The sequence below is a fragment of the Lagenorhynchus albirostris genome, chromosome 10 (genome assembly GCF_949774975.1).
Source record: "Lagenorhynchus albirostris chromosome 10, mLagAlb1.1, whole genome shotgun sequence".
Taxonomy (NCBI): Eukaryota; Metazoa; Chordata; class Mammalia; order Artiodactyla; family Delphinidae; genus Lagenorhynchus; species Lagenorhynchus albirostris.
In genome coordinates this window covers 81,751,970-81,771,168 of record NC_083104.1, presented here as the reverse complement: position 1 = coordinate 81,771,168, position 19,199 = coordinate 81,751,970, and the positions used below count along the sequence as shown (strand labels likewise).

Sequence of the window (19,199 nt, the reverse complement as noted above, 5' to 3'; positions counted from 1 at the left end):
CCGGCGCCTCCCCGAGAGGCTACCCAGCTCCGCGGAGAACGCCCTGCTCTCCGTGTCGACAGCCATTGGACCTGGAGGGGAAGGAGGTGGGGCCGAGGCCAGTTACCGCGCATGCGCCCGGGCGGGGGCCCGCCTCCCAGCGCCGCGGTGACCGCGAGTCAAGTTCCGGGGTCCCGTTAGCTGGTGCTCGAGCGCCTGCTGTCGCCGCCCTAATCGCCCGCAGACGCGGGGCGCCCTGGGATAGCGGCGGGCTCACCGGGTGAGCGCGCGGCGGGCCGGCCTTCGGGGAGTGGGAGGTGCTGCAGGGTCAGGACCCACGCGGCGGGACGGGCGGGAAGGCCTGGCACGCGCTGGCTGGGGGCAGTGCGGACGGCCTCTGGGGCAGGCGGACAAGTAATAACCCTGGCGGGACTCCTTGCTGGCTCTCGGGAGCGCAAATGTCCATCATCTGCCAGGATCCCTGAGTCCTTTCTCCTCCTCTGTGTCCGCGGTCACCCCCACGTCGCAGATGAGTAGGTTGAGGGCCTGAGAGTCCTACCCTGTCCTGGAAGAGCCCTGTCGACACCATGCAATCTAGTCTTCACAGAGGAGGGGTTGTGACGGATGGGATAGATACTTAAAATAACAGACCAGTGCTTGGAGGGAGGCAGAGACTAAGGAGGAGGATGTGATTTTGGGAGGTGTGACCCTCCCTCACCCCCCTAACTTCCTAGTGTGTTCTCTCTGGAACAGACCTTGGCCCCTTTCCAAGTACTCCAGATGCCTCATTTGCCTTTGGCCTCTTTTCGACCACCACTCTGGGGGTTTAGGCCCTCAAGGGGACCCCCCAGGTCCCATCCCATTTCCACCCAGTCAGAGCCCAATGGATCAGCCATCTCCCAGAGGAACCGTGAAGCCAAACAGAAGCGCCTGCGACAGAAGCAGGCGGCGCTGGAGGCTGGAATCGCTCAGAAGAGCAAGGTTAGGGGTCAGACAGCTGGTCCTTGGTTCTCTGAGAAATCTTGGGAGGGAGCTGGAGGAGAGACTGGCTGGATCCAGATACCTGAGGTATATTCGAATTGCATCCCGCCTTCTGGTTCCTCCTCTCCGCAGTCACCTGCCGAATCCAGTAAGGCCTGGACCCCTAAGGAGATAGTGTTGTATGAAATCCCCACGGAACATGGTGAAAAGAAAGGTAACTAGGACACTTGAAGGCCTTTTCCCTCACATTTTGGTTGCCCATTTGGTCTGCTGAAATGCAACCTGGAAACAAAACTCGGGAGTTAGTGGAGCTCTCCTCTTCCTCCATAGATGTCTCCCGGCCCCTGCCTCCTGCATACAGTCCCCAATATGTTGAGGCTGCCTGGTACCCTTGGTGGGTGCGAGAGGGCTTCTTCAAACCAGAATATCAGGTTAGTACCTGGTAGGGAGGGGTGCTAAATGGTCCTCAGGGCAGAATGGCCCATGAGGTTGGTGGGCATGAGTCTGGAGCTCGCAACCAGCCACATTGCAGAGGGTGCCTAAAGCAGGGAGAGCTTGCCTTCTCCCTCTGGTGCCTCCAAGGTGTCCACAGGTTTTCCCCTTCCCTGTTATTTGCCCGACTGTTTTTCATGCAGTTCTTTCTGCCTTGGAGACACCAGAGTGTGCTATTTCCCCAGGGAACATGCAGCCCTGTCTTGCCCTTTGACTTTCCCTTCCTCTAGGCCAGGCTGCCCCAGGCCACACGGGAGACCTTTTCCATGTGTATCCCACCTCCCAATGTCACGGGCTCCCTGCATATTGGGCATGCGCTGACCGTAGCCATACAGGACGCCCTCGTGCGCTGGTGAGATGGGAATGGGGCTGCTTGAGTTCTTGGAGGGGAAGGAGAAAGTGGGAAGGAGTGAGGATAAACAAACATGTAAGACCAGGGATTCCTGTGAGGGTTTTTCTTTTCTTTTCTTTTTAAAAATATTTTATTTACTTATTTGGTTGCTCCGGATCTTAGTTGCGGCAGGTGGGCTCCTTAGTTGCGGCTTGCGGGCTCCTTAGTTGCACTTGCCAGCTCCTTAGTTGCGGCACGCGAACTTTTAATTGTGGCATGCATGTGGGATCTAGTTCCCTGACCAGGGATCGAACCCCAGCCCCCTGCATTGGGAGCGCAGAGTCTTAACCACTGTGCCACCAGGGAAGTCCCATGACGGTATTTCTTTTGCAGGCACCGGATGCGTGGGGATCAGGTGCTGTGGGTCCCTGGATCAGATCATGCAGGGATTGCTACTCAAGTATGTCTTTCGCCACTTTTCCTTTTCTTGGGTGAGAGAGTTCTTCCCCCAAAGCGACCTGATTCTCTGTTTGCCCTCTCATCTTGCTGTAGGCTGTGGTGGAGAAACAGCTGTGGAAGGAGCAAGGAGTGAGGAGACACGAGCTGAGCCGGGAAGACTTCCTTAGGGAGGTGTGGAAGTGGAAGGAGGAGTGAGTATGGTGGGCAGGACTGGAGGGGCCGAGACAGCAGGTTTGGGTCCTTGCTTCCCAGCCCCTCTCTCCTAACATGTAGTCCAGGCTTTTTCCATTCAGTCCTAACTTCCTGTGGTGACTTAAGCTCTGAAGCCCCTTAGCATTTGGTGGGGTCTCCAAGCTTTGTGTATATGTGTGTGTGTGTATTGTATACGTTAAAATGTAGATACTTGTGTATATGTACGTATATATGTGTATGTATATATGTATGTTTTTCCCTCTATTTATCCCATTTTCCCTTGCTTAGATTTCATCATCTCTCCTCAGCCATTCCCACTTTCCATCCCCCTGAAATTACCCTCTTGCTTCCAGGTCTGTTAACATGTGCCATCTTCTCTGTAAAGCTTCTCTGGGTTTCTCACAAATCGGCTGCCCCTTCCCCTGTTACTGTAGAACTTTATGCTTCTTTCAGTGTCATGGAAGGCCCCATACTGGGTTTGTCTGTCTCCATTAGCTTCTAGAGGCTAAACCAATGTCACACTCACTCCAGGAAAGGTGGAGAGATATGTGAGCAGCTCCGAGTGCTGGGGGCCTCCCTGGACTGGGACCGAGAGTGTTTTACCATGGATGCCGTGAGTGTTCCGTGCCGTGGTCCCTGTGGGTGTCGGGGAGGTGTTTAGAGCTCTGTGCAGGGAGGCGGGTTGCTGTGTGTGTTGGGGTAGCAGGGTGGGATGCCTGGGTCCCTGAGTGGGGTGATGGGCTGACAAGGGGCGGTTGGATGTGGACACTCAGATCATTCTAGGGCTCCTCAGTGGCTGTGACAGAAGCTTTCGTGCGGCTCTACAAGGCTGGGTTGTTGTACCGGAGCCGGCAGCTTGTCAACTGGTCGTGTGCGTTACGCTCTGCCATCTCGGATATTGAGGTGAGGCAGAGAAGGAGAGGCGGGTTTGTGAGAGCTCTGAGGCAGGGGGAGAGCTTGGACTTTGGAGCCAGACTTCCTGGATTCACATCTGAGTCTGGCCACCTCCCAGCTGTGTGGCTCCTGGCAGGCTGTTAGCTTCTGTCAGCCTCAGTTTCCTCAGTCTGTAAATTAGGGGTGATGTAAATGCCTGTGTCCTGGGGGTGTTGTGAGAATTCAGTGAGAACTCCTGGAAGGTGCTCGGCACAACACCTGTGCGTGGTTTCAGTGCTTGGTGAATGTTTTCTGTGACTGTGGCTGCACAAGGATTAGGTGAGGGAAGGGAGGTGGCTCCTGAATCCTCCGAGTGGCTTTTAGATGGGTTGCAGGGAGGCGGGGCCGTGGATGAATGGAGGTGGGAAGCCGGGTGCAAGCCTTGCAGAAAGGCTGCTCTCTGACCCTGCTTTTTCCACGCCTCCAGGTGGAGAGCCGGCCCCTCCCTGGCTGCACGGAGCTTCGGTTGCCTGACTCCCCCACCCCTGTGTCTTTTGGCCTCCTCTTTTCCGTGGCCTTCCCCGTGGATGGAGAGCCTGGTGAGGGTAGTCCTCGGAAAGGTCACGCACTTGCCTCTGCTTCCCGTTTTCTCAAGCTCATGTTGGGCTGATGGAGGGAACCCACCAGCCTGTCTCGCACATGACATAAGGAACCTTGGTAGTGTTGCGTCCTCATGGGCACTCACCCTGGGTATCCTGGGCCATGTAAGAAAAGTGCATGTGGTCACTGCCCTGTGGGAGCTTAGCATAATTCTGCAGGAGGCTGCTACCCCCAGAAGAGACAAAAGATCAGTTCTGAAGTGTGGTTTGAACAATAACTGTTCCCAAGAGTTTGGAGAAGGGGAAGATAGATGAGCTGGAATAGTCAGAGGAGGTTTCTTGTAGGAGGGGCTGCTGCTTGCCCCAAAGAATGCACAGTATTTATGATCAGGGCACCGAGAACTCCCAGTGTCCTCTGTGCACCCAGCAAGGATTCTAGTTGTATTTATTAACATTCTGTCCTTGTCTCGCAAGCAAGTTATTGAGGAATTCCGCAGCACCCGACACCCCCTCAGGTCTCTGGTCATTAGCTTGGGGGAAACCTCAGGCTCCCGTAGACACTGGTCCTAGTTTTCTCTAGTTACTCCTGGGGGCCTGCTCAACTTTGACCATCCCTGTCCCCTCCCTTTGCCAGTTCTCCTGGCTTTGGCTTTGTCAGGAGTGTGGGGTGAGGGCGAGGACCAACTTGAAGTGCTTGAATTTTGTCTTCAGATGCAGAGGTTGTGGTAGGAACCACGAGGCCAGAGACGTTGCCTGGAGACGTGGCTGTGGCCGTCCATCCCGATGACTCCCGATACACAGTAATACCTAGCGCGCGCTCTGCCACGTGGCTTTCCCACCCCCATCCTCTTCCCTTCCTTTTATTTTTTTTTGCTGTACGCGGGCCTCTCACTGTTGTGGCCTCTCCCATTGCGGAGCACAGGCTCCGCACGCACAGGCTCAGCGGCCATGGCTCACCGGCCCGGCTGCTCCGCGGCATGTGGGATCTTCCCGGGCCGGGGCACGAACCCGTGTCCCCTGCATCAGCAGGCGGACTCTCAACCACTGCGCCACCAGGGAAGCCCTTCCCTTCCTTTTAGAATGGCAGCTCCTCCTCTCCGCTTTCTCTTCCTTTTCCTAAAATTTCCCTTATCTCAGTTCTCCAGTGGCTCTGAGTCTACTCCCTTCTCTTCCTGATGTTACACTTCAGCTCAGGGGCTGACAAACTATGGCCCGTGGGCCAGATCCACCTGCTGCCTGTTTTTGTACGAGCCACCCTCGTTCCCTGTGTATTGTCTGCACCTACATCATGTATTATCTAACTCGGCCATGGTGGTGGAGTGGAGTTGTTGTACAGAGACTGAATTTGCCTCTTGGCCTGTAAAGCTTAAGACCCCTTAAGAAAAAGTTTACGGAGCCCTGCTCTGGGGCTCATATTCCCAGGGTTCTCATGCCCACCCCAGACCCTTCCATCCCACACACGTGCCTGTCCTTGCTCCCTCTCCCTTCCCTTCAGCATCTACATGGACGACAACTTCGTCATCCCTTGACGGGGCAGCTTCTCCCCCTTATCACAGACTGTGCTGTTCAGCCACACCTGGGCACAGGTGAGTGGGGGCAGGGGAGAGAGAGGAAGTCAGGGCTTCTGGGGGACAGGAGGGAGGGATAGGGCAGCGTGGGCGATGACGATACATCTGGAAAAGCCAAGGTCAGGGTTCAGTGCTTACATCAGTTCTGCTCCCCTAGGGGCAGTGAAGGTGACTCCAGCTCACAGCCCTGCCGATGCTGAGCTGGGGGCCCGACACGGCTTGAGCCCCCTGAGTGTCATTGCGGAGGATGGGACCATGACCTCCCTCTGCGGGGACTGGCTGCAGGTAGTGCCAGCTCAGTGATACCCCGTTCTTTGGGGGCACCCTCTGCCCCATCTCCCCTCTCCCACTTTCTTGTTTTCCTAGCAGCCTTTAAGCTTTCCTGTTGCTGCTTTTCCCCAGGGTCTGCACCGATTTGTGGCCCGGGAAAAGATTCTGTCAGCACTGAGGGAACGGGGCCTGTTCCGGGGATTCCAGGACCACCCTATGGTGCTGCCCATTTGCAGGTAACCTCATTTTCACTCCTTTCCGTAGGGGCCACCCCCAGATGGGAATGGATGAAGCTTAAGAGTGACCACAGGGTGAGCTGTGCACCCCTTAGGCTAGAATACGAGCTCTGTGTCAGTGCTGTTTGCTGCTGTACCCTCAGCGCTTGAGGGCCTGGCACGTAGTCGAGTCCTGTGTCCCTTTCAGCCGTTCCGGGGATGTGGTAGAATACCTACCGAAGAGCCAGTGGTTTGTCTGCTGCCGGGAAATGGGGAACAGAGCCGCCAAGGTGAGGCTGCAGTGTGAGGAGGGCCTGGGGCCTGGGCTGGGGGACTCCCTGAGCAGTGGAATGAAGAAACAGGGAGGCTGGGGGCCCTTCTGCCCCCCAGACCTCTCTAGCTGTGCTGTTGAGAGGAGAGCTGTGGGGATGGAGGCCTGGTGCCCAGAAAGGGCTGGCTTGCATCCTCACTCAAGCCCAGAATCTTCTCAGGAGGCTTGGGAGGTTCTTCCTGAGTTTTAGAACCACTTCAGAGACCACTTGTCCCATTCTTGGGGGGTTGAGGGGTGCAGGTAGGGAAGCACCGTCTAAAGGTCCTTTCCCTCCAGGCTGTGGAGTCAGGGGCCCTGGAGCTCAGTCCCTCCTTCCACCAGAAGAACTGGCAGCACTGGTTTTCCCACACGGGGTAAGGAGAAGGGGGGCTCTCAGGAGATGGGGAGGGGGCCCACTGGTTATGCTAGGAAATCACTCGTGTCCTCCCGGCAGGGACTGGTGTGTCTCCCGGCAGCTGTGGTGGGGTCATCAGATTCCAGCCTACCTGGTTGTAGAGGAGCACACACAGGTTGGTAGGAAGAAGTGGAGGGGAGGGCTGGGTGTGGCTGAAAGAGCCTTAGCACAGGAGTCCAAGGACTTCCAGTGCCCGCCCCAGCTCTCTGCCTTTGCTGTGCTTTCTGGTCTTGGTCATGTAAACATCTGTTGTGTGATCAGAGCTCCTGGGCTGGCGATTCTTCATCTCACCACCAGAGGGTGCCAGCCATTCTCAGACCACCTGAGAACATGAAAACTCAGTGGTGTTTCACACCCATCAGGTGCTGGTCTTCCTCACTCTTCCCTACCCCTTACTTCTGCAGGGCGACGCGAAGGACTGTTGGGTGGTCGGGCGGACAGAGGCTGAGGCCAGAGAAGTAGCTGCAGAATTGACAGGGAGACCAGGGGCGGAGCTGACCCTGGAGAGGGGTGGGTACCGGAGCTGGGGAGGGCAGGGGAGGGCGTCTGGGTACTGAGGGAACAGGTACTGAGGTAGAGAAGGTAGGGTCGGGAAAGCTGGGAATGGGACAGAGGGCTCGACCCCTGGTCTCTGTGGGTGGGGCTTGGGCTGGAAAGGTGGGTAGCAGTGGGCTGAGGTTCTGAAGCTGAGGTTCCAACTGTTCCCATTCCCCATTCTGTTTCCCAGACCCCGATGTCCTGGATACCTGGTTCTCCTCGGCTCTTTTCCCCTTTTCTGCCCTGGGCTGGCCCCAAGAGGTGAGGTGGGTTGAGAGGAAGAGAGTGAAGGTGGGGATGAGGAAGTGGGCCCCAGGGCCTCCAGGGAGTCTCGAGAAGAGCTGCAGGCCCTGGGCTTAGGCCTCTCACTGCTTATCTTTTTCTCCTAGACCCCAGACCTGGCTCGTTTCTACCCCCTGTCACTTTTGGAAACGGGTGGTGACCTCTTGCTGTTCTGGGTGGGCCGCATGGTCATGTTGGGGACCCAGCTCACAGGGCAGCTCCCCTTCAGCAAGGTAACGGCCCGGCCCTTTGGTGCCCTGCCCCTCTCTGTGACTCCCCAGTCTTCCCCAAGCCTTGTTGTCCATTCTAACCCCTAATGTGGGATTTTCTGTGTTCCCAGTTCCTTTGTCCTGATTCACTTCCCAGCCTAACCCCTAAAGCCTGGAGGACAGCCAGGGGATCCTCCAGGGGAAAGTTCTCCAGGCCCCCCTCTGCTGACCCCCTCCATGCCCCCAGGTGTTGCTGCACTCCATGGTTCGGGACAGGCAGGGCCGGAAGATGAGCAAGTCGCTGGGGAATGTACTGGACCCACGGGACATCATCAATGGGGTGGAGCTGCAGGTCAGGATGAAGGGCCCGAAGAGGGATGGAGTTTTCAGGAGAGAGGAAGGCAGGGGAGGGGCCGGCAGGGTGGGCTGGAGCTGGGAGGGTCAGTAGGCGGGACCCTTGTAGGGGCAGGGTCTTCCACTGAGGCCAGTGAATTACTCACCCACCCCAGGTGCTGCAGGAGAAGCTGAGGGATGGGAACTTGGACCCCGCAGAGCTGGTGATCGCGGCCTCAGCACAGGTGAGTCGCCAGTGTCTGACCCATCCCAGCCTCTAGCTCGTGGCCACTGGTTTCCTCTGCAACCCAGCTTCTGGCCCTGCAGCCTCATAGGCAGCTGCCACCCCTCTTCTCTTTCTGGTTGCAGAGAAAGGACTTTCCTCATGGGATCCCCGAGTGTGGGACAGATGCCCTGAGATTCGCCCTGTGCTCCCATGGGGCCCTGGGTAAGCCCGGGTGAGGGCAGCCGGCGGCAGCCCCTGTGCAGTGGGGCAGGGTGGGTCAGGGCCAAGGACTCCCCGTGCAGCCACCACCAGTGCATGCTCCCTCCTGTCTCTCCCTCCCAGGGGGCGACTTGCACCTGTCTGTCTCTGAGGTCCTGAGCTTCAGACATTTCTGCAATAAGATCTGGAATGCCCTGCGCTTTATCCTAAATGCTCTTGGGGAGAAATTCATACCCCAGCCTGCAGAGGAGGTAAGAGAGAAAGAAGGGGTGCTTGGGAACTGGGTAGTCCGACATCTGAGGCTTGGTGGAGGCGTCTAGGAGAATAGGCAGCGGAGTGGCAGTCAAGCTGTCCCACCCTGAAGCCCCTTCTGCCCGCAGCTGTCCCCCGCCTCCCCCATGGACGCCTGGATCCTCAGCTGCCTGGCCCGCACTGCCCGGGACTGCGAGCGGGGCTTCCTCACCCGCGAGCTCGCGCTCGTCACCCACGCCCTGCACCACTTCTGGCTTCACAACCTCTGTGACGTCTACTTGGTGAGTGAGGCGAGGGCACTCCCCCTGCAGACCTGCTTCCTGTGCCCTGGCGGAGAGCTCTGAACTGGGTTCCTAATTCTTCCCCCCAGACAGGAAGACAGATGAGATGGGGAAATCCTAATTCCCCTCTTCCCTGGGACTGGCCCAGGTGCTGTTCCCTGCCTGTCACCAGAAGAGAGAGGAGGGGGGGGGGAGATTTCTAGAAAACCAAGTCTGACAAAGCAGGATTGGGAGGCAGATGGAGATTTTTTTTAGTCCCTGTGATTGCTGAGTTTGGACCCCAGGCAGGCTGGGAGCTGGGAGCAGACAGGGAGGAAGAGTAGGGGTCTTTAGACCAAGGGCTTCTCTCAGAGGGAGGGCTTGTTAACTGCGGAGTGTCAGTCCCACCCCCAGAGCAGCTCAGCCAGCAGGTTGGGGGGTGGCTGGCAAGAATGTTCATTTCTTGTCCCAGGTGATGCTGACACTGATGGCCCAGGACCACTGCCCTAGATTTCTGTTTCTCAACTTTTTAAAAAATTTGTCTCTTTTTGATGAAAAAAAACTCAGTGCTTTTCATCCTAAACGACACAAACCTCCCTAACAATTTTATTCCCCACCCATCCCTGAGAGTCGCTGTCCTAGATTTCCCGTTGTCACACGCTCCACACTGTGTCCAGGGACAGTTGATGGTCTCAGAGATGCTGGGTGCTCCTGCCCGTGTTTACCCACAGCATCCCCACTGATAGGGCGGCGAGCGTGTGGAGGAAGGACATGGCCGTGGACGGCCCCTGACCCCTTGGCCTCCTCCCTAGGAGGCTGTGAAGCCAGTGCTGTTGCACTTGCCCCGCCCCCCAGGGCCTCTTCAGGTCCTGTTCTCCTGCGCTGACATCGGTCTCCGCCTCCTCGCCCCGCTGATGCCCTTCCTGGCTGAAGAGCTCTGGCAGAGGCTGCCCCCCAGGCCTGGTGGCGCCCCTGCCCCCAGCATCTGTGTTGCCCCCTACCCCAGTGCCCTCAGCTTGGTGAGTCACGTCCATGGAGTCTTGGAGTGGGACTTCTGGTCAAGGCTTGGGGAGCAGTCTTCTAGAAGGGCTTGCTGCTGTGGGGTCGTTGACAGTGGTGGTCTGTATTTTGCCGTGGAGTCTTTGGGAGGATGGATTGTTCCTGTAGGGCTGGGATAACTCCAGGGTGTTGGGGGCAGTATTAGCAAGTGGTTAGAGTAGGATGTTGTCACCAGACTGACACTAGCCGTGTGACCGTGTATCGGTTCGTAATAGTACATGTCATGGTTGTGATGAGATTAGTTGGTAGTGATAGGATATCCCAAAAATCTTAGTGCAGTGTTAAGCTTTAATAACTCGAGAAGGATAAAATGCTACAAACTCACCCAAAAAGTAATTCTAAAGTTTAACTCAATTTCTTTTTTACTTACTTGGTTTTGTGAGTTTTGAATAATACCTTTTAAATTCTGATTTTTGGTTGTTTGTCATCTCCAGTCAGAGCGACTAAACAGACATTAACCAGCGATCATCTAAGACCTTCTTAGGTGACACCCCGGTTTTTGCCATGTTCCGTTCCTTGGGGTGGTGAATTATGTGTGTGGTGGAGAGAGCAGATCGTTGCTCTAAGGAGATAGGGGTGGGCGGGTGGAGGTTAGAGCCAGGAGAGTTGAGACCGAGTCCCCCAGGTGCCTGCTTACCCGCTCTGGGTGCCCATCTCCAGGAGCACTGGCACCAGCCCGAGCTGGAGCGGCACTTCTCCCGGGTCCAGGAGGCTGTGCACGCGCTGAGGGCTCTCCGTGCCACGTACCAGCTCACCAAGGCCCGGCCCCGAGGTGAGGCGGGCCCTGGGCTCCTGAGTCTCTGCAGACAGGAGGGGCTGGTGGGGAAGAGGGGGAGCCTGGAGGACAGAGCCCAGAGTTGGGAGGTGCAGGATGAGGAGCTGCTCTCTTGACCCTGACAGTTTCCTTTCCTCCCCAGTGCTGCTGCAGAGCTCAGAGCCAGGAGAGCAGGGCCTCTTTGAGGCCTTCCTGGAGCCCTTGGGCACCCTGGGCCACTGTGGGGCCGTGGGCCTTCTACCCCCAGCTGCAGCAGCTCCCTCGGGCTGGGCCCAGGCCGCTCTCAGTGACACCGTTCAGGTCTACATGGAGCTGCAGGTGACCAGAGGAGGCTGGAGGAGGGAGGGGTGGGGTTGAAAAGGATGTTGGGAGGAGGGCAAGGGGCGGGTTCTATAAAAGTGAGGTGGGCGGGGGGGGGGGGAAGTGAGGAGAGATCTTAGAATGGGGGGAAGGGCATGCTGGGTGGACTGTAGATGTCTGAGCCTTCTCTCTGTTCTTCTGCAGGGCCTGGTGGACCCCCAGACCCACCTACCTCGGCTAGCTGCCCGAAGACACAAGTTGCAGAAGCAGCTTGATGGCCTCATAGCCCGGACCCCATCAGAGGGAGAGGCAGAGACTCAGAGGCAGCAGAGGGTGAGTCTGGGGCAGGCCACCCAGGATGCCTGACTCCCTAAGGGAATGTGGGCTGGGGACAGGGGTGGTGGGGGGAGGCTATTACCTCTGTCCTCACCTGCTTCTCTCCTTGCCCAGCTTTCTTCCCTCCAGTTGGAACTGTCAAAACTGGACAAGGCGGCCTCTCACCTCCGGCACTTGATGGATGTGTCTCCCAGCCCTGGGGAGCTTTGAGCTCTAACCATCCCTGGTAGCTTTCCTCCCTCCCAGACCCGCCTTTGAGGACAGATTCGGCAGCTGTCCTGGTGCCGTGGAGCCTCAGAGACCATGTGGTCCAGTTCCCTCCTTCGTCAATGAGAAAACAGACTGGTTTGGTCAGAGTGACTGGGTGTCCTCGAGACGCTCACGTTTTTGCCCCAGCCTCCGTCCTATGCAGTCCCACCTGGAAGTTTAGGAATGAGGAAATTCAGATAAACTAAAAAACCCAAACATGTCTGCTTGTGGTCCTTTTGTCCCTCTTTCCCCCAGCGGTGACTTTCTGCCTCTTGGTTGTTCCCTGACACTTTGGTCTGGGAGAGAGGCGGGTGGCCTCTTAGTGCTGGGTTCTGGGCCACGGTGGGAGTGTGGGTGCTGGGCAGGGCTCCCTCATTGGAGGAAGGAGGAGCTCTCAGTAGGGCCTGGGAACAGTGACCTGGCTTCCACCTACTTCCTGCACTTACTGACAATGGCCCGACTTCTGCAGGCCGTTCCTCTTCTGCTTCTCACCAGAAGGAAGCTTCCCTGCTTCTTGGCCTTATCGCCAAGGGTTCTGAGAGGATCTGGGACTTCCTGCAGGCCTCAGGGGAGCTGTAGGTTGTGCTGGGGATTGAGTTCCCCCCTGCTTCTGTGTACCTGAAACCAGAGTGCCAGGGACACACCGCCCAGCCCCAGGCAGGGATATACACATGCGCAGATGCCCACCTAGCCACCTCCACCTCCAGCACCTTGTCTCATTGGTGGAATTCAGGGGCCTGGCCCTTCCACACCCAAGTGACATTCTGTCCAGCAGCTCTGAGAAACTGCTGTATGTGCGGGCCTGTACTGGGCTGGGTCCTCTGTGGTGCCACTGAATCCTCCCAAGAACCTCACGAGGTGGATATTTGCTCCATTTTAGAGTTGAAGAAACGCGCTCAGGGAATAAAAGTAACTAGTCCGAAGTGTCAACTGGGATTCAACCCAGTAAGTTAGGTGCAAGTTTTCTAACTGCTGTAACCAAGCTTTAAAGATAATGGTGGCCAATCTATAAAAATACTGAATCACTGTGTTGTACACCTGAAACTCATATTGTAAATCAACTATACTTCAACTCAAAAATTAAAAAAGTTATTTTAGAAAAAACAACAAAGAAAATGGCTCAGACGAGATGGGTGTTTCTTTTGCTGGGCAGAAGCAGTGCAGGACTGAGATAGAGGGTCCCATACCCCTTTTGATCTTACTTTCCTGACATTTTGATACACTTCCCAACTCTGGGTCTAAGATCTTCTCCCACCACTATATCCACATCCCACCCAGAGGGAAAGGAAAAGGAGGGAGTGAGCACCTTCCTTTTTCCCTTCCCCCAGTTCAACAAGTATTTCTTGAGCACCTATTATATGCTGGGCCGTATTCTGGACCGTTGGATTCATCAATGAATGAAACAAACATCTCTGCCACTGTAGTTCTTTCATTCTAGCAGGGAGAGTCAGAAATAACACATGTAAATAAATAAACTAGTGTGTCTGAACGTCATAAATGCAAGGGGGGAAAAGGGTGAAATAAGGTAGGGGGCTCCGGTGCATATGTGTGTTGCGGGGAGGCAGGTTGTAATATGAAATGGGTCAGGGCAGAACTCATTATAAAGGTGAGGTTTAAGTAGAGACTTGCAGGAGTAAAGACTTGGGGTTTAAGTAAAGACATCCAAGTGGATGTCTGGGAGAAGAGTGTTCCAGGTAGAGGGAAGAGCTAGAGCAAAACAGTAAGATGGGAGTACACCTGGAGAGCTCAAAGAGTAGCAAGGAGGTGGTAGGGGGCGGTGGGGAGAGTGAGAGGTGAACTCAGGAAGGTAAGGGATGTGGTAGGGATCAGGGAAGGCTCAAGGCAATCATCTAGACCTGTGCTGTCCAAAATGGTAGCCACTTGACTATCTCAATTAAATAAAACTAAACATTCAGTTTTTCAGTCACACTAGCCACGTTTCAAGTATTTGATAGCCACGTGTGGCTAGTGGCTACCATATTGGTCAGTGCAGGTTATAAAATAAAACATTTCCATCATGATGAGAAGTTCTATTGTAAAGTGCTGGTCTAGGACCTTGTAGGCCTTTGTAAAGACTTTGTTTTCTTCCCTCTGGGAGAAGGGAAAGGAAAGGAAGTGACTTTCCTGTCAAAGATATTACCAGGAAGTTGTATACATACTTCCTTTCTACTTGCAACCCGTTGGACAGAACCTGATCACAAGGCCATTCCTAGCTGCAAGGGAGGCTGGGAAATGTAACATAGCCATGTGCTCAGCTAATATTTACATGACTATCCAAAAGGAGGGGAATGACTATTAGGGGAAAGTTAGCAGCCTCTGCCACCCCTAGGTCTAGTGAACCCCAAAGCATTCTTTTTACTGCCCCGCTCTGCCTTGAGTCTGGGAAGAGAATTCTTTGAGAAAAGAATCTGGAAATCACAGCCCTGTGATCCCAGGCCCTGAGATTCGAGAACCAGGTTAAGAAGCAGTTAGCTTGGGAGTTCGGGATTGACATGTACACACTGCTATATTTAAAATAGATAACCAACAAGGACCTACTGTGTAGCACAGGAAACTCTGCTCAATATTCTCTGATAACCTAAATGGGAAAAGAATTTGAAAAAGAATAGATACATGTATATGTATGGATGAATCACTTTGCTTTACACCTGAAACTAATACAACATTGTTAATCAACTATACTCCAATATAAAATAAAAATTAAAAAAAATTAAAAGAAGCAGTTAGCTGTCTGCTCCTCCAGCCTTTTGGAGATCCAGACATTTAATCCCTTGACTTGTTTGGGGCCTATTCACTTGACCCATGGGTGTCACCTGCCCACCAGTGCAGGCTAGGGGCCAGTCATGAAATATTGGGGCCCTTTGGAGCCCCCAGCTACCTCTCCTCCAGGCCAATAGTCTCAGGACAATTGTCAAGGAAACTAAAGGAATTTTGTTTTACTATGCTTTCTCATTTTCAGGGATACTCCATATGGAACTGTTGTCTTCCCCTCCCTCCGAAGGAGTCAGTCTCTAGTTTCATATGGTGGTGATGGTGTGCGGGGGAGGGGGAGCGGGGTTGGTAGGACAGGTATTGTGGACAACAGGAGGCAATCATACCAATGCCCTCCACATGGTCAAGTCTGGGCAGCATGCTTGCATTTTGAGACAGCCGGTAAGAAGTCAAGATCATCTTGAGTGTGGAGTCAGATGTGTACCTGCCTCAAGAAAAGCAGGAGATGGGAATTTCCTGGCGGCCCAGTGATTGGGAGTCTGCACTTCTACTGCAGGGAGCATGGGTTCAATCCCTGGTCGGGCAACTGGGATCCGGCAAGCTGGGCAGCCAAAAAAAAAAAAAAAAAAAAAGGCAGGAGAATGAGGACCCCTGGGGGACTAGGATTTACGTGCTGGGACCAGGTTTCCACCCTAATAACGATCCTTACCTCCCAGGTCCACTGACAGGTACCATGGCAAGTGCCCTAGGTAACTTATCCAGCTCATCCTCAGACCTATCCTAGGAAGCAGGTACTTTCATTATCCTCATCTGGCAGGTAAAGAAATGGAGGCTCTAAGAGAACGAGAAACTCACCTAGGATTTAAGAGTGGGCCTGTGGGACTACACGTTCCCATAGTTACCAGCACAAGAGCACCCATCCTCTTCTCCCCACCACTCTGCCAGGCTGGCCATCCTCCCACAAGCTGAACCCCTCATCTCTCACCTGAACGGCCCCCCACGCCACCTCCTACCCAGACTGACCTGTGTGGATCCCTTGGTCAGGCGGCCCATATCCTGGGGGTGTTCTGCTCACCTCCCTGTCTGAGGTTCCTGAGCCCCCAGTCCCAAAGCTTAAGCAGGGGGAGATGAAATTAAAACCTTGCTTAAGCCAAGGCATTTGTCTGGTGTCAGATCTCTCCACTGCTAATGGACCTCAGTGAGTGACTTACACTCGCTAAGCCTCAATTTCCTCATCTGTAAAATCGGATAATGAAACCTATTATGCTACAGGCAAGATTGTTGCAAGCATTGAAATGGGAAAGCCTCACGCCTGGAACAAAGCAGGACTTCAATAAATGTTCCTTTTCTTTATTCCCAGGTGTTCTGAAGAACTCAGCTTGAAGGGTGTGTGTATATGCACATGTGTATGTGTGTGTGGCGTGTGTGTGTGTGTGCGTCCAAGCAGTTAATTCCCCAGATTCCTTCTGGCCTTTGACACTGGTGTTAGGAGAGAGCACCCACCCTGGAAACCCTCTGCTTAACAAGGGAGAGTCAGAGACTTGAGTGTCCAATTCCATTTTGCTGCCGGCCCCTCTGCTCATGAACCCACAAAGTCAAGTCTCTGAGCTCAGCATATTTACTGCCACTCAGCAGGGTGCGGGCCTGCTGGAAGACGGGGTCAGGCATTGCACCCGCACCCTGGGGACGGGATGCCCCAGCCAAGAAGGGCACAGGCTTCGACCGCTCTCAGACTTTGCAGGTGACGTGGTGTGGGGATCCTGCATGATGCAGGGTGACATTGGTCCCTGATGGGAGGTGGAGGAGGGAGCAGAGCTGAGGGAGAGAAAGAGATAGAGGGCGAGGTGTGAGATGGTCTCACTCACACCCCGGAGACAGCCAGAGGCCCAAGCTGACTCACAAATGCACTCCAAGTTCACACAGCCCCATCCTTTTCCCTCCCCAAGGACTACCTTCTCGGGCAGTCCCAGGAAGCTGGAATCATAGGAGGAATTTGCCAGAAAGGAGTCCTTCATCTTCAGTTGCAAAGTCATTTCTGACCCTAGGGATCCAAAAGCACAGCTTAGGGCCCAGCCACCAGGGCTGGATTCCCTCAGAGATGCGGGCAACCCCTCCTGCCCCACGCCCACCCGAGTTCCTCTTCCCTGACAAGGCCCTTCCAGACTCTCTCGCTGCAGGAGTTCAGCCCCGAACACTCAGGAGCTCAGGACTAGGGTGCCTCCATCTCTCTCATTCCCTTTCTCGGACCCTTGTCTTGGGCACCCAGGTGTCTAGCCTTCCAGACCTTACCTGTTCCCTGTGAGCTGGCGAGGAGGGTCAGGAGGATGAAGAGGGACAGCCCAGCCCCCATCGCGGCTCTATCGCTTCTTGCTTCTCAGATGGACAGAAGAGATGTCTGAAGGCCTGCTGGTCTCTCCTTAACTGGCCTGCCTTCCTACTCCCCACTCAATCCTTAGCACAGGTGTGTGTGGGGAGATGGGAGGGGGAAGCTGGGTAACTGGACTTGCCAGTTCTCTCAGTTTGGCTCTAAGGACCCAGGAGAGGGCCATTCACTGGGCTGCTGGGGAAATAGAGGGTGGTCCCCTTTCCTCGATCCTGCGCCCCACTTCTCCCCCATGTCTCGAGGCTTGAGGGGGTGGGTCCCTGGTCACACAGAGAGGGAAGCTGAGGGTGTCCCTCTGTGCAGGTGTCTGGGCCCCACCCAAGCCTGGGCCTCTCATTGCTCTTTAGGGATTAATTATTAACTGCAATTAATTTCTATCATCCATGTCACCGAAAAGCTCAGGAATGTGGGCCCAAAATGGAGGGGTGGATTAGGACAAGTTCTTCCCAAACCCAGGTGTTCTGTTACCGCAGCCACAGTGGCCTTCTAGGTGAGAAATCTGGGTAAGGGGGAACTTTCGTCTTTGAATATTTTGTTTTAGTTGTTCTAAAATATCCTAGCTACTCAGGCAGGGACACGAATTTCATCAGATATCCGCCCCACCCCCTGCCTTGTGCACTCACGGCAAAAGGGACTCCCTCATCCTCCCAGCCAACACCCTTTCATAAGGCACTCAGAATGGCAAACACAAGGACAGATTTGTAGAGGGAATTTGGAGCCCATCTACTTTACCCTCTTTCTTTAAAAACTGGGAAACAAAGGCTCAAAGAGGGTAAATGACTTACTAAGGTCACACAGTCAGTAGCAGAGAGATGAGAACCCATCCGTCATTCTGCCAGACACAGGGGTAAGCTCAACAGACTGATAAACTTGTCATGTAAACCCTCTAGAATGCACAAAGGCACATGCCCTTTGTCTTCTTAGCTGCCTCCCTTTTCATCTTCTCCCTCTTCCCCCCAAAACCAATGGGCCCCTGTACAGAGGGATGGAGGCAGAGAGGACCCTGGGCAGAGTCAGAGAGAAAAGTCAAAAGCAGGACCAGGCACCTTACCTTTGATAAAGGAGGCAAGAATATACAGTGGAGAAAAGACAGCCTCTTCAATAAGTGGTGCTGGGAAAACTGGACAGCTACATGTAAAAGAACGAAATTAGAACACTCCCTAACACCATACACAAAAATAAACTCAAAATGGATTAAAGACCTAAATGTAAGGCCGGACACTATCAAACTCTTAGAGGAAAACATAGGCAGAACACTCTATGACATAAATCACAGCAAGATCCTTTTTGACCCACCTCCTGGGGAAATGGAAATAAAAACAAAAATAAACAAATGGGATCTAATGAAACTTAAAAGCTTTTGTACAGCAAAGGAAACCATAAACAAGATGAAAAGACAACCCTCAGAATGGGATAAAATATTTGCAAATGAAGCAACTGACAAAGGATTAATCTCCAAAATTTACAAGCAGCTCATGCAGCTCAATATCAAAAAAAACAAACAACCCAATCCAAAAATGGGCAGAAGACCTAGACAGACATTTCTCCAAAGAAGATATACAGATTGCCAACAAACACAAGAATGCTCAACATCATTAATCATTAGAGAAATGCAAATCAAAACTACAATGAGATATCACCTCACACCAGTCAGAATGGCCATCATCAAAAAATCTAGAAACAATAAATGCTGGGGAGGGTGTGGAGAAAAGGGAACCCTCTTGCACTGTTGGTGGGAATGTAAATTGATACAGCCACTATGGAGAACGGTATGGAGGTTCCTTAAAAAACTGAACATAGAATTACCATATAACCCAGCAATCCCACTACTGGGCATATACCCAGAGAAAACCATAGTTCAAAAAGACACATGCACCCCAATGTTCATTGCAGCACTATTTACAATAGCCAGGGCATGGAAGCAACCTAAGTGTCCATCGACAGATGAATGGATAAAGAAGATGTAGCACATATGTACAATGGAATATTAGTCAGCCATAAAAAGAAACGAAATTTGAGTTATTTGTAGTGAGGTGGATGGACCTAGAGTGAGTCATACACAGTGAAGTAAGTCAGAAAGAGAAAAACAAATGCTGTATGCTAACATATATATATGGAATCTAAAAAAAAAAAAAAAGGTCATGAAGAACCTAGGGGCAGGACGGGAATAAAGACACAGACCTACTAGAGAATGGACTTGAGGATACGGGGAGGGGGAAGAGTAAGTTGTGACAAAGTGAGAGAGTGGCATGAACATATATACACTACCAAATGTAAAACCGATAGGTAGTGGGAAGCAGCCACATAGCACAGGGAGATCAGCTCGGTGCTTTGTGACCACCTAGAGGGGTGGGATAGGGAGGGTGGGAGGGAGGGAGACGCA

The 19,199-nt window shown here is 53.7% G+C and overlaps 2 protein-coding genes across 14 annotated transcripts; one reads left to right on the top strand and one right to left on the bottom strand.

The window, feature by feature from the left end:
- Positions 1-119: 119 nt before the first annotated feature.
- On the top strand, positions 120-11,937 carry VARS2 (valyl-tRNA synthetase 2, mitochondrial). 13 transcript variants are annotated; one of them, XM_060163316.1, is made up of 30 exons: positions 120-259; positions 733-960; positions 1,093-1,174; positions 1,291-1,391; positions 1,683-1,804; positions 2,177-2,243; positions 2,336-2,433; positions 2,966-3,047; positions 3,218-3,337; positions 3,795-3,906; positions 4,618-4,706; positions 5,402-5,492; positions 5,632-5,759; positions 5,877-5,980; positions 6,168-6,249; positions 6,567-6,643; positions 6,724-6,799; positions 7,089-7,194; positions 7,412-7,482; positions 7,611-7,736; positions 7,960-8,064; positions 8,222-8,290; positions 8,415-8,493; positions 8,614-8,741; positions 8,871-9,023; positions 9,815-10,021; positions 10,722-10,833; positions 10,979-11,154; positions 11,341-11,469; positions 11,587-11,937. In XM_060163316.1, the coding sequence occupies exons 2-30, from the start codon at positions 760-762 to the stop codon at positions 11,680-11,682; spliced, it is 3,189 nt and encodes a 1,062-aa protein (XP_060019299.1). In that variant the 5' UTR covers positions 120-259; positions 733-759; the 3' UTR covers positions 11,683-11,937. The 13 variants fall into 13 exon arrangements, 11 of the variants coding, with proteins under 11 accessions (XP_060019299.1, XP_060019303.1, XP_060019306.1 ...); XM_060163323.1 differs by having other exon boundaries at positions 140-259; positions 714-960; XM_060163317.1 differs by lacking the exons at positions 120-259; positions 7,089-7,194 and adding an exon at positions 6,946-7,046 and having other exon boundaries at positions 276-960; positions 7,412-7,487.
- Positions 11,938-15,762: 3,825 nt separating this feature from the next.
- Positions 15,763-17,479, bottom strand: SFTA2 (surfactant associated 2). The gene is made up of 3 exons (XM_060163356.1): positions 16,723-17,479; positions 16,386-16,474; positions 15,763-16,248 (listed from the first exon to the last, which is right to left on the bottom strand). The coding sequence occupies exons 1-3, from the start codon at positions 16,781-16,783 to the stop codon at positions 16,162-16,164; spliced, it is 237 nt and encodes a 78-aa protein (XP_060019339.1). The 5' UTR covers positions 16,784-17,479; the 3' UTR covers positions 15,763-16,161.
- Between the last annotated feature and the right edge of the window lie 1,720 nt (positions 17,480-19,199).

What these genes read in the sequence shown, in the direction of transcription:
- VARS2 (XM_060163316.1), top strand. Translation starts at nt 760, where the DNA reads ATGCCTCATTTGCCTTTGGCCTCTTTTCGACCACCACTCTGGGGGTTT. An exon ending in CCCTGGGCTGGCCCCAAGAG is followed by an intron (nt 7,483 to 7,610) that starts GTGAGGTGGGTT and finishes TTTTTCTCCTAG; the next exon opens with ACCCCAGACCTGGCTCGTTT. An exon ending in GTGCTCCCATGGGGCCCTGG is followed by an intron (nt 8,494 to 8,613) that starts GTAAGCCCGGGT and finishes TCTCCCTCCCAG; the next exon opens with GGGGCGACTTGCACCTGTCT.
- SFTA2 (XM_060163356.1), bottom strand. Translation starts at nt 16,783, where the DNA reads ATGGGGGCTGGGCTGTCCCTCTTCATCCTCCTGACCCTCCTCGCCAGC. An exon ending in CGCCAGCTCACAGGGAACAG is followed by an intron (nt 16,475 to 16,722) that starts GTAAGGTCTGGA and finishes TTGGATCCCTAG; the next exon opens with GGTCAGAAATGACTTTGCAA. An exon ending in TCCTGGGACTGCCCGAGAAG is followed by an intron (nt 16,249 to 16,385) that starts GTAGTCCTTGGG and finishes TCTCTCCCTCAG; the next exon opens with CTCTGCTCCCTCCTCCACCT.